The sequence below is a fragment of the Hoplias malabaricus genome, chromosome 2 (genome assembly GCF_029633855.1).
Source record: "Hoplias malabaricus isolate fHopMal1 chromosome 2, fHopMal1.hap1, whole genome shotgun sequence".
NCBI lineage: Eukaryota > Metazoa > Chordata > Actinopteri > Characiformes > Erythrinidae > Hoplias > Hoplias malabaricus.
In genome coordinates, this window is record NC_089801.1 from 8461975 (window position 1) to 8476986 (window position 15012).

General features: G+C 41.6%; 1 protein-coding gene across 2 annotated transcripts in view; it reads right to left on the reverse strand.

Annotated features, from left to right (window-relative positions):
* LOC136685127 (echinoderm microtubule-associated protein-like 6) overlaps window positions 1–15012 on the reverse strand; it is a 73338-nt gene that overhangs the window by 24647 nt on the left and 33679 nt on the right. For both annotated transcript variants that reach the window (XM_066659301.1, XM_066659302.1), the window contains exons 9-19: window positions 14409–14546; window positions 10908–11164; window positions 9174–9386; window positions 8611–8778; window positions 8234–8340; window positions 6428–6546; window positions 2112–2298; window positions 1567–1672; window positions 1326–1419; window positions 1129–1229; window positions 701–903 (exon numbers count right to left, since the gene is read on the reverse strand). In XM_066659301.1, the coding sequence (XP_066515398.1) occupies window positions 701–903; window positions 1129–1229; window positions 1326–1419; window positions 1567–1672; window positions 2112–2298; window positions 6428–6546; window positions 8234–8340; window positions 8611–8778; window positions 9174–9386; window positions 10908–11164; window positions 14409–14546 (1693 nt within the window). The remainder of the gene's footprint in view (window positions 1–700; window positions 904–1128; window positions 1230–1325; window positions 1420–1566; window positions 1673–2111; window positions 2299–6427; window positions 6547–8233; window positions 8341–8610; window positions 8779–9173; window positions 9387–10907; window positions 11165–14408; window positions 14547–15012) is intronic.

A 15012-nucleotide genomic window follows, 5' to 3' on the forward strand; every position in this document is an offset into this window, starting at 1 on the left:
TCCATAAGGGGCGCTATTCAGTGCTTAGCAACAAAGACACTTTGTGCCCTTGATTTTTTTTTTTTAAAAGAGAACTCTCACTGAGTTAATAAGCAGAATCTAAAACCATAAAGAATTATAGGAAACTCTCCCTCTAGAGTTACAATAGTTGTAGTACTTAAGACTGCAATTTTGCTCTTCATTTAAGTTTAAGAAGTGTGTGGATTGAAAACTAAAATCTGTCAGTAAAGCATTGTTTATGAAAATCTGACTGGTATAGAACAGTGATCATTCATTCATTCATTATCTGTAAGCGCTTATCCAGTTCAGGGTCGCGGTGGGTCCAGAGCCTACCTGCAATCATTGGGCACAAGGCAGGAACACAACCAGGAGGGGGCGCCAGTCCTTCACAGGGCGACACACACTCACACCTATGGACACCCGAGTCGTCAATCCACCTAACATGTGTTTTGGGACTTAAACCCACAACTTCCAGGTCCCTGCCTGCTGTGCCACCGTGCCGCCCAGAACAGTGATCATGGCATGGGAAATTTAAACTCCTTAAACCAAAGCAGCTACAGCATTTAATAATTGACCATGATGAACGATACAAGTATAGTCAAATTAAAAACAAAAAGCAACAGGGTTGGCTGAAACCTTCCAACATTAAACAAACTGAACTAATCTATCAGTTGTGTTCCAGGAGGTGGGACCTGTTTACCTTATCCAAGGAGAACATGGCAAACACAGGTCCATCATGAGCTTTGATGGTCTTCAGAAGCACAGGGTCTTTCCAGATATAAATGTCTCCAGTGGCTGCGCCTGAGAACACCAGGTCATCAGTGTGACCATAACACACGGACATCATGGTCTCAGGCTTCCCCAGGTTCCCAAAGACTCCTCGCTTAAACGTAAGACCTCCGCCTTCAGAAAAGAGTAATAGTGTATTACATCTAATGAACTAGACTAGTTTAAAGAGCACCTTTATAACACACACAACACATAAAGCTTGTACAAAAGCACTGAACACCTATGAGATTTTCTAGAGTTTCACAAGAATGATGGAGTAGCAGCCAATAACCTAAGGATGAGCTGAAGAGGTGTTTCTAGATCTTTCAGTGAGAGAGAGAGAGAGAGAAGAGGCTGTACCTGCTAGTTGCCAGAATTTGATGTGTTTAATGCCCACTGTCACGAGTTTATCCATTAGTAAAGGACTGCATTTAACTACAAACAGCTTGTCCTTGTGTCCTCTGAGACAAAAAAAAAGAAAGAACAAATCAGAGGTAATGTCTAAAGTACAAAGATATAGATGTTTATATGTCAATCATTGTGTTGTGTACTGTTACCTGGCTGTAGCTAACTTCTCTCCTTTCTTCCAGTCCAACACAACAATCGTGTGATCATCATCAACTCCCACCGAGACCAGACTTTTCCCATCAGCTGCAGAAACAATGAGACAACAAATTATGGTTGATGTGATGAAGCTGAAGCTTAGTCAATAGTTCTGTCTAAAATGAATGTAATTGAATGTACACAAATCAAGGCCCCCGAATTATTTTTATTTTCCCCAAAATGTAGAGGCCTTACCAGAAAAGTCTAGGGCACACACTCCTCTGTGGTGATGTCCTTTGAGGAGAGAGAGGCACTTCAGGCTCTGAATGTCCCACACATGAACGGCTGGATCCCGGCCAACCTACACAAAAATAGAAGTTAATTTTATTAGTAATTAATGGATTAATGTCAAATATCATGGATTGTTGCATGGTGCAGGGGTCAAGTTTAAAGTTACTGAGCTTTTCAGTACAAAGTATGGGTTCATGAATAATCTTATACATCTGTTAGCAATAGCTATGTCTAAAACATTAATTCACACATATGGGTACTTTTGAGTCACCAATCCACGTACCAACATGCGTTTTTAGACTGTGGGAGGAAACCAGAGCACCCGGAGGAAACCCATGCAGACACATGGAGAACACACCAAACTCCTCAAAGGCAGTCACCTGGAGTAGGGCTTATGTCTAAAACACCTGAACTGGGTGTTCACATATTTGTGGCCATACAGTGTACATAGCTTTTTTGCTCAGAGGGCACTGATAGCTGTTGAGTGCTGGAAGGTTAGTGGTGAGTACCTGTCCTGAGGCAGCATAGTCTTTCAGTGGGTGGACAGTCAGACTAAGGATGTCATCATCATGGCCCAGATAGAAGCGCTGTGTATGCTGCTGTCTGTTATAAACTATACCAACTGCTGCCACGTGATACACCACCTCTCCCGCCTGAGTGTAGAACAGATTATTCCTGCAGTCATATCCTCTATACCTGCAAGAGCACATGCACACACACACACACACACACGAAATTATAGCAAACAAACAAAAAAGTATTAAAAAAAACATACCCAGTGCAAGATACTATACCCGCTTAATAATTTTAGACACACCATGAGTGACTCTTATATTGAAATGTGGTTTAAGGAAAGCACCAAATGGCATCAAGAGGGGCGCTAGCCGGTGTAAATGGGTTTTGAGTTGAGTAATTGAGTTGTAGAGCTCTCAAACTGCATTTATTACTAGTAATAATTGTTTTTGAATGAGTAACAATTTCATAACGTAATTTTTGAATAAGTAACAATTTCATTATTTCACAACTTTAGCCAAATTATCTCACCTTTTGGCATTAAACATTGATTCTGGTAATAGGTTCTGTTATCTGGTTGCTGCGTGGTTACAATGGCCAGAGTTAAACTACTTTTCAGTGGAACCTAAGCTTTCCCTGCTGAAAAATCCAGTTCAAGACCAGCTTTTGCTGGTAGCTGGTTTTGGATGGTCTAAGCTGGTCTTTGATGGACAAGTTGGTTGAAAAGCTGGTCATCAGGTGAAAACATACCCTATGCTGGTAAACTAACTTGTTAACCAGCTCTTGACCAGCATAGCTTTTTTTAGACATGTTCAGTGGTCAATCACTTTGGTGATGTTTGTCTTGCTGGTCAACAAGATTGGGGTTTGTCATGCTGGTCAACCAGCCTGGTCTTACTGGTCAACCAGCCTGGTCTTACTGGTCACGCTGGTCAACCAGCCTGGTCTTACTGGTCACGCTGGTCAACCAGCCTGGTCTTACTGGTCACGCTGGTCAACCAGCCTGGTCTTACTGGTCATGCTGGTCAACCAGCCTGGTCTTACTGGTCAACCAGCCTGGTCTTACTGGTCACGCTGGTCAACCAGCCTGGTCTTACTGGTCACGCTGGTCAACCAGCCTGGTCTTACTGGTCTTGCTGGTCAACCAGCCTGGTCTTACTGGTCATGCTGGTCAACCAGCCTGGTCTTGCTGGTCAACCAGCCTGGTCTTGCTGGTCAACCAGCCTGGTCTTGCTGGTCAACCAGCCTGGTCTTGCTGGTCAACCAGCCTGGTCTTGCTGGTCAACCAGCCTGGTCTTGCTGGTCAACCAGCCTGGTCTTGCTGGTCATGCTGGTCAACCAGCCTGGTCAAGCTAGGTCTTGCTGGTTGTTCAGGTTGATCATGCTTGTAGACAAGTTAAACCATCAAACTCAAACAAAAACCTACCCTATGCTGGTCAAGATCTAAGCTGGTCGACCAGCTTTACCAGCTGGAACTAGCTAGGCTGTTTTTTTTCAGCAGAGTTGTTAACAACAAAGGGTTAAAATCAGGTTATTATGAACTACTGATGAACAAGGGCCAGTGGTAGAGCCTACTAACATTAGCTGAATTAGCTCACTTTCTAGCATTGGAGATCGATTTTTGTAATAAATTCTTTTCTGTCGGTTGCTCTGTAGTTAAAACAGCTACATTTTCTGGTTGTAATGGCATGGTCCAGTGTATTTTATGAGAAAGAGAAGTGAGTGAGAAAAGTGTGTTTGTGTGTGAGAGAGACTTGTTTTCTCAACAGTACTGTAAACAAATTACACTCAGCAACAAGTAGGGGGAGCACTGGAGACAAAAAAGCCATTTCTTACGAAGTATTCCTTTAATCTTTTTTTTTACAGAAAGCATACACAGGGTGGTACCCAATTATATTCTTGACACTCATTATATACAAACAGCTCTTAATCCTGGCCAATTTTACATCATTTGTGATTATACAAGAGAATTAATGATCAAGACAATATCTGCAAATCATTCATTCATCTTCTGCATTCATCCTCTATGATGTCTTCCAAGTTCAATAAAGTCTTATCTATTTTATCTATCTTCTGTAAACACTTTATTTAATTCAGGCTCACAGTGAATGCAGCAGGAAGACACATCTCACACTCACACCTGTCTCACTTTGGCACAATCAATCAACTTATGTTTTTGAGCCGTGGGAAAAAATATAGTAGCAACTGCTGCTTTTATCATAGTTACAATTAGATTGCGTTTTTCTAGATTTTTCATAGTGGGGTACATTCGTTTGGACATTAAGGAGTCAACTCCAGCACCAATGTGCAGCCTCCACATGGATGACGCAATGGCAGCCAAACCTGTGCCAGTACTCTGCCCACACCTCAGTTGTTTTGTAGAGAAATGACAGCACAAGGAAGGAAACACACCCTGAACAGGGCACCAGGCCAAATGAGTCTTTTTAGAAGAATAACAGAAAAAAGCTTGCTGTTTGAGCAGTTAGTTGTGCATTCAACTCAAGAAGGCACCACAACAAACAGAGCACAAGCCTCAAAACACAGAATTAAGCTTCCATTCCCTTCTACAAACAGATCCCATTACAGGCTGTTGGCCAATCTGGCTGTTTGCAGCAATTTTAATCATGCACAAGCTGAGAGCACAGCATCACACACACACCACTTGTCAGTGCTTTAGAAAAGACTTGACACTGAAAGAAAATAATGTTCAGTAAACTGAGGGCTAGGCAACGTCTCCAACTAAAGAACAGAGGAAAAACATAGATTTACCAAGCCCCAGTGCAGCCTGTTGTCAAATACCACTCAACAGCTAACAAAGAGATGCTGGGAGACCTCAGCATCATTGAAAATGTTTGAGATTATTGATTGTGAGATGCTGAATATGCCTCCAAATGATAAGATAGGATTCTCCTGCCTCCACAGAGAGTTAGAACAGCAAGACCATTACTTGTGGTTGGACTCCTTCCTTCGATGGCTGTGGCATCACCAGGAATTTGGATTTGGCCAACACTTATACAACTACACTACTTGTGAGCACTAATACCTTATATTTTCTACTTTGTGGTGCTGTTATGCTTAATATCTGATTTGATTGGGATATTAATGTTCAGATAAAAAAAATGCATAGTCCTGAGGCTTTAGATGTTTGTGTTCAAGCCTTGCCTGTGTAGAGTTAATTTGGTTGCATTTGTCTGCTCCTGGTGCCAGTCATAAGCTGAAACATGAGTATAGAAACTGTACCAAGATGGGTGTGCAGTAGGGCTGTGCCATATCGTATTGTTCGCAATAATATTGTCAATGTTTAAAACAATAAACAAAATCAATATCGTGATACAAGTGATATGCAGACTTGTTTACGTAATGACGTCATGCAGGTACCCATAATACGGCATACCTTCTTTACACAAGTCATTTAGCCACAGTGAAGTACGATGGAAAGTGGCTCTGAGGTGGAAGAATTTGCTCCGAAAAAGTGGAGTGGTTTGGTTATAAAATATCAGATGCACAATAATCCAAGGTATTATGTTAGAAATGAAAAAGCCATAATTACTGTTGATATAACATTGATTTTGTTGCAATTGTCCATTTTTGAATTTGATACAAGTATTTTTCAGTGTTTAAGAATATCGTCAATAATATCGTTATCGCCAAAAAACCCTGAAATATCGTGATACTATTTTAGGGCCATATCACCCACCCCTAGTGTGCAGATCATCAGCCAGGTGGGCAGGGGGTCTGACGTGGTGACCTCTTAGGCTAAAGATACACTTGCTGTGAACTACCTGCTCACATATGCACATCCTGTATCTGTTTGGTGCATTGGTGGTACACATACTTAGAAATGAACGCTAGACCTACGCAATGTGAAGTACACACAAACAGGAAGGAACTCAGCAGCATCAACAAGGCATAGCACACAGGCAAGTGTGTGAACGATTACATGCCTGATGCAGCCCGATGTGTACACAAAAGCATGGACAAACAGTAAGTACGTTGCTGCCCTTATGGGAAAAGCTGAAAGTGAAACAATAAGAGAAACATTTAATATTGTAAACTACACCCTAATAGTTTTGTTATAGATTCATACACACATTATCACACTGATAAAGCTAAATACATATCAGGTGTGCTCAGAGCAAGACTTAGAAAGGGGCACTGCCTTCTCCATAAACAACTTTGAGACTATATCATTATAAACAGATGCTGCAGTGGAGAATGAACATGATAATTGCCATCTTCAGCAACAATAGGTGATTATAGTGTAATTAATGCTGGCTGAGTGCGATTTGGGGAAATGGATGGGAACACGATACCCGTGAACAAACTGCAGACGGAGGCCGGAGTCTGGAGCCTGCTGCCGCTTCAGTGAGCCCACCTGCTGCGTCTTCTCTCTGCTCTGCTGCTTCAGCTGGGGGAGGTCCTCCTTATAGACCTAAAAGGGAATATTAATTAAAAAAAACAGGACAATTAAAGCTACACTAAAAGTTAAAAGTTAATCATTTATCTGCTTTCAGTTAAAAAGTAATTCTGTGGATAACAAAGTACAAAGAGTTAACTGGGGGTCTTGGATATCATCAGAACCCCCAGATGACCCCTTAGACCTAGAATGTTGTCAAGATGTAGTTTATAACAGTGTTATGGTGCAGTGAAGTGGATAATGCCTCCCATGGAACTTCCTGGGAAGAAGTTCCTGTTTGTAGTGCTCGCCTAATAGTATCTGGTGCTCACCAAATAGTGTCTGGTTCTCCCCCATAGGTTACCTAACTGACCTATGCTCTGCTCAGACTAGCATCCCGAATGTATAATGGTTGTATGATGTGTTTGTGCACTGCATACTCAGTATTTAAGTGCAAGGATACTAATAAATAACAACACAATCATACAACATCAACAATTTAAATTAACCATATCTGGTGCTCACAAAGTTGCTGGGCTAAGATAAAGACAGGATTTACTGAGCACAGTAAGGATTCCCAATGGCTGTGTGATATATTTCCATGGTGCACGTCACTGAGGGAGTGAGGGGTACCACTCAGGTGCGGTTAAATACCTTTCCCCTGAGAGTCTACAGTATTAATATTAACACACACAACAAACAAGCCATGAGATACCTGCCTCAGACTGTATGCTGAGCTTTGTAAATCTCCAACATACCACTCCTTTCTATGTTGTATTGCAAATGAGCTGAGTGCGACTGTGGCTGTGTTTTGTCAAATTATATAGCACGCAATTAGTTTAATGAAAGTTGTACTAAAGTTTCACAGCGTAGATAATAAAGCACTCAAAGCCAATCAGCCGGCTCCATTCAGCGCCCAATGTGAATGGTAAGCAGGCGCTTGGGTGGAAAGTGTTACACGAGGCCTGAGCTAAAGTGTTAGAGGAGTCGTAAGTGTTTAAACTTTTAAACGGGCTCCTCATTGATCAGTCATGAGGAGGCTGCTAGCTCATATCGAGCCAAAACAGGCACCAAGGTCCCATTGGCACTGAGAAAGCACACACACACACACACACAGCTGTGGGCAGAGATAAGGTGGTTGACAGATGCTGGGAAGAAAGAAAATGGCTTAAAGAAAAACAGGGTACCTAGATTTATACATAGCCTACACAATATCTCGGCTCAGACGTCTCTTATCTTCTTACCACCTCATCTTTCTTCCAGGACACACTCAGTCGTCCTTTTTAACCTTATATAAGAAGTGCATCTGAGCTGATTTAAACTAAATCAGCTGGAGGTATTCTATTAACTCAGCAGGATGCTAACCAACATAACAGATGTGTTCACCTAAAAGTGTACAGAGCGGTCCAGTGGCATGGTGTTAGCAGCAGGCTGGACAGATGTGGTGGCTAGCACCCTCCCAGCCTGGTAGCATAGTGCAACTGGGGGAGAACTAGTGAGGTTAATTGGCTGACATCACACTGATTGATGAGTGCTGAGAGAAAAGCCTATAGAGAGTGGGGAAAATTGTGCTTTTTGGAGTCCTGGCCATGGACAGCATGAATTAGTGTTCTAAATTGGTTCTTGTAATTCTACATTAATATTTTATTTTTTTAAATGTGTGTAATCTGACCCCAGGGCACAATATTCAGTCATAGGATTTTGCGAGTTAGCTGAAGCTGACCTGACGGTCATAGTTGATCTGCGTCTCCTGCTCGATGTCAGAGTCCAGCTCTGGCACATCAGACAGCTCTGAGTCAGACTCCTCGCTGTTAGAATCTGCATACCCATCTACGGAATGGGCGGGGGAAGAGATCAGACTCAGTCAATAGTTTGGACACACCTGAGTGAGTACATGAATCCATTCACACGGCCACTTATTCAAGCATCACTCAACTATTCAACACACGTTCACTCATCCTCCCATCCCTTCACCCACACATCACCCACGTACACTTTGTGGTCATGACTGCAGCATTGTGGTCATCAATGTTTTAAAACGTTGAGCATGTGTTTTCATATGAATTTACTTCTAAAAAGCCCCAACAGTCCACCACATACCTTGAAACATAGGCTCAATAACACCATTCATGATGCCCTCAGGCAGAAACCTCCACTGGAACAATGAATGGTCCGCCCCTCCTGTAGTCAACACCCACTGAATGTCATGGGACCACCGCACATTGGTCACATGAGCAGAATGGCCAACATACTTCTTGAATTTTGCTCCTAATACAAACCAACAAAGCACAGAACAGACCTGTGTTTATAAGTGATTGCAGAATAAATAACTTCATTTAAAGGTACATTAGGTAAGATTTGGTATTTTTGCTTCTGGAACCCCATCCCCTCCCTAGAGTTGCAGAGTGTATTTCACTTTTTTGGTTTCCAACCCTCCTCCAAAAATTACATTTTTCCTACCCTCCACCAAAAATTACGCAATTTCTGTAGCGCGGAGCTTGGCGTACCAACAACAGAGGCTGTATTCTCAACAGAGACTGTATTCTCCCTATCACAGGTCAGTGGAGCATCACAATGATTTTGAAATTGTAATATTAAGGTAAATACTGCCTAGTTTTCCTTTAACATATTATTACAGAATTACAGACAAAAGAATAGAGGACCTTTTTTCAGACACGGGAAGCGGAATAACTTGACCAGGCCGAAGTTGTCTCCAGTGACTAGGACAGCACTGCTGTAGTTGGCATCGAGAGAGTTGATTTCACTGATGTTGGTGTACTTAGGCCAGATCCCACTCACTTCTGGCCCAATCACACAAGTCCAGGAGGCCCAGTGGACACCTTTGATCTCCTCTTTAGTTGATAGGTGCTTCCCAGCTTTAACAAAGACATACCAAGCAAAACCAGGGTTAGTGTGCAAAAGTCAGAGACCACCCTTTAGTATCAGTATTAAATCAACCATAAAGAACAAGATACTCATTTTATAAATAAATACATCAAAATATTACAGTTATTAGTTTGACTGTGCCCTTATGTCAGCTTCCATTGCTCTTAAGACAGAATTGAGCCTCATTCAAAAAGGGGACCAGGCTAAAATGCTCCACATAACTTCAGTGTTTATGGGCAGGTCTAAACTGCTGAACAGGTGAAAACATGCAAATTTACTAGGTTTTGTGACAGTGTTTTTTTTTTTTTGTCTTCAGAATTCATGTCAGAAAGTGTATAAATAACACTAACATTTATTTAGAACCAGCAAGCAATCCTGGTACGAGCCAATATTTAAAACCACAGTCAAATATTTCCTCCAAATAAAAGCAACACCACTATGTTTCAATTACCACAGCATGCATTTCCTGTGCTCAGTGTTCATACACCTGAAGCTAGCTCTGGGCCTGTGGCTGTGTGTCAAGAGCTTCTACTCGAGGCTTTAACCCAAGCAGACTCTACAATTTTAATGCTTGTCATCTGAAATGAATGAAGCTGTCAAAGATCTCTGGCTTGACTTTGTGTAAGAAATACTGTAAAACAACACTACAGAAACGAACAGAGCAAGGTTAAGAACAACATTAGCCTCTGGTTACAGGGCCTGGAAGGTCCCTTCTGCCAACAGCTAAGCTGCGCTAATAGTACCAAGCCTTTTGTGTACCGAGGAGATGAATAAAGAAAGTGAATATATAATGTTACAGGCTGTTATAGTAAATTGGTGCCATCCAGATATCAGAATACTTATTTGTAATTATTTACTTCTCAAATAGTGATATTTTGGCAAAATAATAATGAATGTTGGTCATTAACTAGGTGTCATGCTTCAATAAGATAATTTTCCATTTTCTATGGAGAATGCATTTTCCAAAACAAAAGGTTACACACAATTATACATTTATGAGCATTTCTAAACCTCTAAAATAAAAACCCAGGCAGGAATTTCTGTCAGGAGCTGGCTTGCTTTAAAATGATGCAATGAATATGTAACATCCTGCAAAAAAAAACATGCAGCTTCTGAGTTAGATCCTGGTCAATCCCCCAGCAATCAGTGGCTAAAAGTACAATAAAGAATAATGGACCCTTTGTAAAATATTGTATTTGACATAACTGGCAGTAAATGTTCTCCTCCAATCATGTTGAACTGCCAAACGACAATGAATTAGCCATAGTTTGAAAAGCTGCAGTGGCACATGACTTGGAGGAAGCACTAGCCTTTAGCTTCCCAGCTTGGAAGCAGTGTGTGAGGCCTTCCTGGCATGTGGATTGGCCATAATGGACAAAAAGAGCTTTGTATTGTACATTGTTCCTTGATAAATTTCACTGCTACAAATAAGGCCTAGGCAAAATGTGGTAAATAATTACTCCATGACTCTACAGCAACAACATAAACAGAAACATCATGGCCGAACTCACTTGGCATTCGATAAAACAGACGCTCCCCCGCACCATCATTGGTCTGCAGGAACTTGCTGTCGACGGACCAGTCCAGGTGTGTAATAAAGCTAGCAGATCTGCTGCATTCGCCGACCTTTTTATAGCGCTGAGCCACAGCGTAAATATCCACCAGACCATCATTGGAGCCAACAGCCAGGTAAGCCCCGTCCGGTGAAAACTTCAGCTCATGGATCACTTCCTTCCTGTCCTTGATGTGCACCATTTCGGTCATATCTCTGAGGAGAGGACAGAATCAGTTGATTAACTGTAGTAAGTGTCTAGTGCAGTGGCATGGTGTTAGCAGCAGGCTGGACAGATGTGGTGGCTAGCACCCTCCCAGCCTGGTAGCATAGTGCAACTGGGGGAGAAGTAGTGAGTTTAATTGGCTGACATCACACTGATTGATGGGTGCTGAGGGAGAAGCCTTTTATCCACCTATAGAGAGTGGGGAAAATTGTGCTTTTTGGAATCCTGGCCATGGACAGCATGAATTAGTGCTCTAAATTGGCTCTTGTATTTCTACATGTGCTTTTTTTTAATGTGTGGAATCTGTAGGTCAGATAAACTACCTGTATACCACTGTTCTTTCCATTTATAAAGCCAAACTTTTTAAAGGGTCTATACCCACAGATTTTCAAGGTGGACTTCATGAAAACATAAGATATGGAGGACATGGGCTCTTTAAAGGTTTGCAAGAGAGAAGTCAGCAGCAGTGAAGTCAAAGCTGTGGTCTGAACCACCTGCTTAACACAGTTCAAGCAGCTCCAGCTGGAGGACGTTCATTCATCCTTCTAAAGACTGAACACACTGCTGAAAATACACCCCCCCCCCCCCCACCACAACCTCTTTCTGAAGTGATTGAATTGAATGGCCAGCGTCTCATTAGGCTGCTTGTTTCACAGAAAAGCAATTCCAGCAGCTGACACTTGATTACTTCTTATGTGATGGATCATTCACTCACTTAATGACCATTACCACCGTCTCAAATAAGGCCTGCTTCTCTGGATTAATGAGGGACGCGTGTTCTCCTGTTATTTTGTTCATGCTGGATTGAGACTGAATTTTTTAAATAACTTCAAGGTCAGCTCAGGTAGGAATTCGGTGTGTGCACTCCCTGTGTATGTGTGGGTTTCCACCAGTCTCCTCCCAAAGACGAAAAACACACATCGATAAATCAATTAGCTATATGAAATTACCTAAAGGTGTGAGTGTGTAAGTGTCGCAATGAGTGTGTGATACCCTGCGATGGACTGGTGCGTCAGACCCAAGGTCAATGAATGAACTAATTAATTAATATGTGTACTTGCACACAACTCTCAGGTTCACAGTTACAGTTATCCTTGGACATACAAAAACATAATTGCCATTATACATGACAGAGTCAGCCACTTTGTTGCCAAGAACGTGGCAAGAGTCATGAGTCCCACGGCTTTCTCCAGTAAGCCCATGATTCTGATGATTTAACGAAAAATATACTGGGATAATTAATCACGAAAGCAATTCCAAAAGGATTATGCTGTCCATTGCCATTGCTAGCCATTTTCCAGAAAACAATTAAAATAATAAATAAAATTCCTCAAGGACCAGCACTGGAGTCCAAACAGGAAGCTGGGAAAAAATAGTCAGCTTCCCCTAGGAGGAAAAGCCCATGTGTTGTTTTTTTTTTTCTTAATAGACAAAGTACAAATGCGACCAGAGCACTTCAAAGTGCATAGTGGGGATTAGCCACTTCAAAACGTATCGATCATCTGCACTAAAGATCCATTTACAGCGGCTTGAGGGGGATACACAGGGGGGCTTCGGCTCCACGGCTAAAGCAAATTAGCCTGACTTTTATATCTGAAGCCATGAATGCACTCGTCAGTCACTGTTAATAGCACAAAGCACTCAGCAAACATTGGGTCTGGTGTGTGTGTGTGTGTATATGTGTGTGTGTATGTGTGAGACTGTATTCAAAGTATGCCCTTGAGCAGACATGCTCTTTCATGGGGCTGCCCATACTCACTGACATGTCATTCATTTCAATGACAGTCAGATCTCAATGCAATAGAACATTATTTATATCTAAAACAATTCACACTTTCAATCCACATCCATGCTTTGATATCATAAGCAAAGTTTGCCCCACATGAAATATTTGACCTGAAATTAAGAGTATTCAGAGGTAGTTATCCCACGTTGTTCCAGTAACAGCCTCTACTCTTTTAGAAAGACTTTAAGTATTGGAACATTAAAAAAGTCATGTACTGATGTTGGATAATTACCACTCCACAAGCCGTGAGAAACACCACTCCCCATCCCAAAATGAATCGGATTGAGCTCCAGCAGTCCAAGGATCGCAGTTCCCCATAGCTCATGTTTCATTGCTTGCTTGATAGTCAAGGTTCAGTTTATATATGAATAACTTGATAGACAAACCTAAATCTCATTCAGGATTAAGGACTACGGCTTGTTCTAGTTTTTCAGTAATCAACTAAAACTGGGGGCGGAACGGTGGCGCAGCTGGTAGTGTCGCAGTCACACAGCTCCAGGGACCTAGAGGTTGTGAGTTCAAGTCCCGCTCCAGATGACTGTGAGTTTGGTGTGTTCTTCCTGTGTCAGTGTGGGTTTCCTCCGGGTGCTCCGGTTTCCTCCCAGGGTCATTGGCAGAAGGTCTGGCAACTCAAAAGTGTCCATAGGTGTAAATGTGTGTGTGTTGCCCTGTGAAGGACTCCAGGGTGTGTTCCTGCATTGCGCCCAGTGATTCCGGGTAGGCTCCGGACCCACCGCCACCCTGAACTGGATAAGGGGTTACGGGCAATGAATGAAAAAACAATGAACTAAAACCATAAGCCAACATAGTAACTCTATTTATCAAATACTTTATCTGGTAAATGAGTAAAAACGAAAACATCATCCAAAAGTAACAGAAATTAATTGGATTGTTACTTTAATACAGTAATCATTTGGATTAAGTTACAAATTAGAACCATTTTATAATACTTAATTTAATACTTAAATGCATTTATAAAGGGGATGTAGTTCGTAAATTTCACTTTTTCCGTGTTTGGGCACGGAATATATAATGATATATAAAGAGCCTCCAAACACAAAACAAAAAAAATGTCTCAGTTTTTATTGGCGACCAAAGTCAGAAACCAAGTGCGCCAATGAGCTTTTCAAATTTTATTAAACTTCTGATGTAATACTCATTAGATCCGTACCAACCCCCACTCAAAGTGCTGGACTTGCTTTAAAGTTTTTATCTTTATTTTAATCAGTTTAAAAAAAATTGGGTGCTAAGAAATGAGCGAACTAAACAAAAACAAAGATGGAAAAATAAGAGAACAAAGCAAAAACGACCAAAATGAGAGTTCCTCTGTGCCTTGCTTATCACTGCTGCTCACTTTAACCTGTGTGTGGCGCTCTATCATTTAAAGTAGCAGCCACTGAAACCTGCTTTTCTAAAGAGCTATTCTGAACATTAGGTGTGTACTTTACCTGACACGAAGTACAGTGAAGGAGCCATCCTTCATACCCAGAGCCAGCTGAGAGCCGTCACTGCTGAAAGCCACACTTCGCACAGCCTCCTCCATATTGCAGCGGGCTATTAGAGCATGATCAGCAAGACTCCACAGCCTGGAAATATAGTCAGAGTGTCACAGAGGTCAGATTTACTTTATACTCCCATGACACACTTCTTAAAACCTTTCATCACTAAAATTATTCATTAATCGTAAATGGGAGAGGTCTACGTTTTTGATTGTTAGTAGTTGGTTAATAGTTTGGTTGTTTGTTAGTTCATTTTTGTCTGTTATACAGCAACACTGTGTTCCTTAGTAGTAAGTCTTTGGACATTATCCAGACATAGAATGACATGCGTCACCCCAGTCCATGGCCATTTAGGATCACTGATGGACTCAAAACAAATGATAATTCTTTCCTAATTATGTTGTGACTGTGGTCACTTCTGCAGTAAATGGTTAGTGATTCCTTGTTCCTATAGCATCATTAGTTTCACTACTTAGTAGTGAATCATTGGGTAGTGAATCTCCCAAATACTGATAAAGGTTTCCTTAGATATTAGGCATAGATTCATTATATC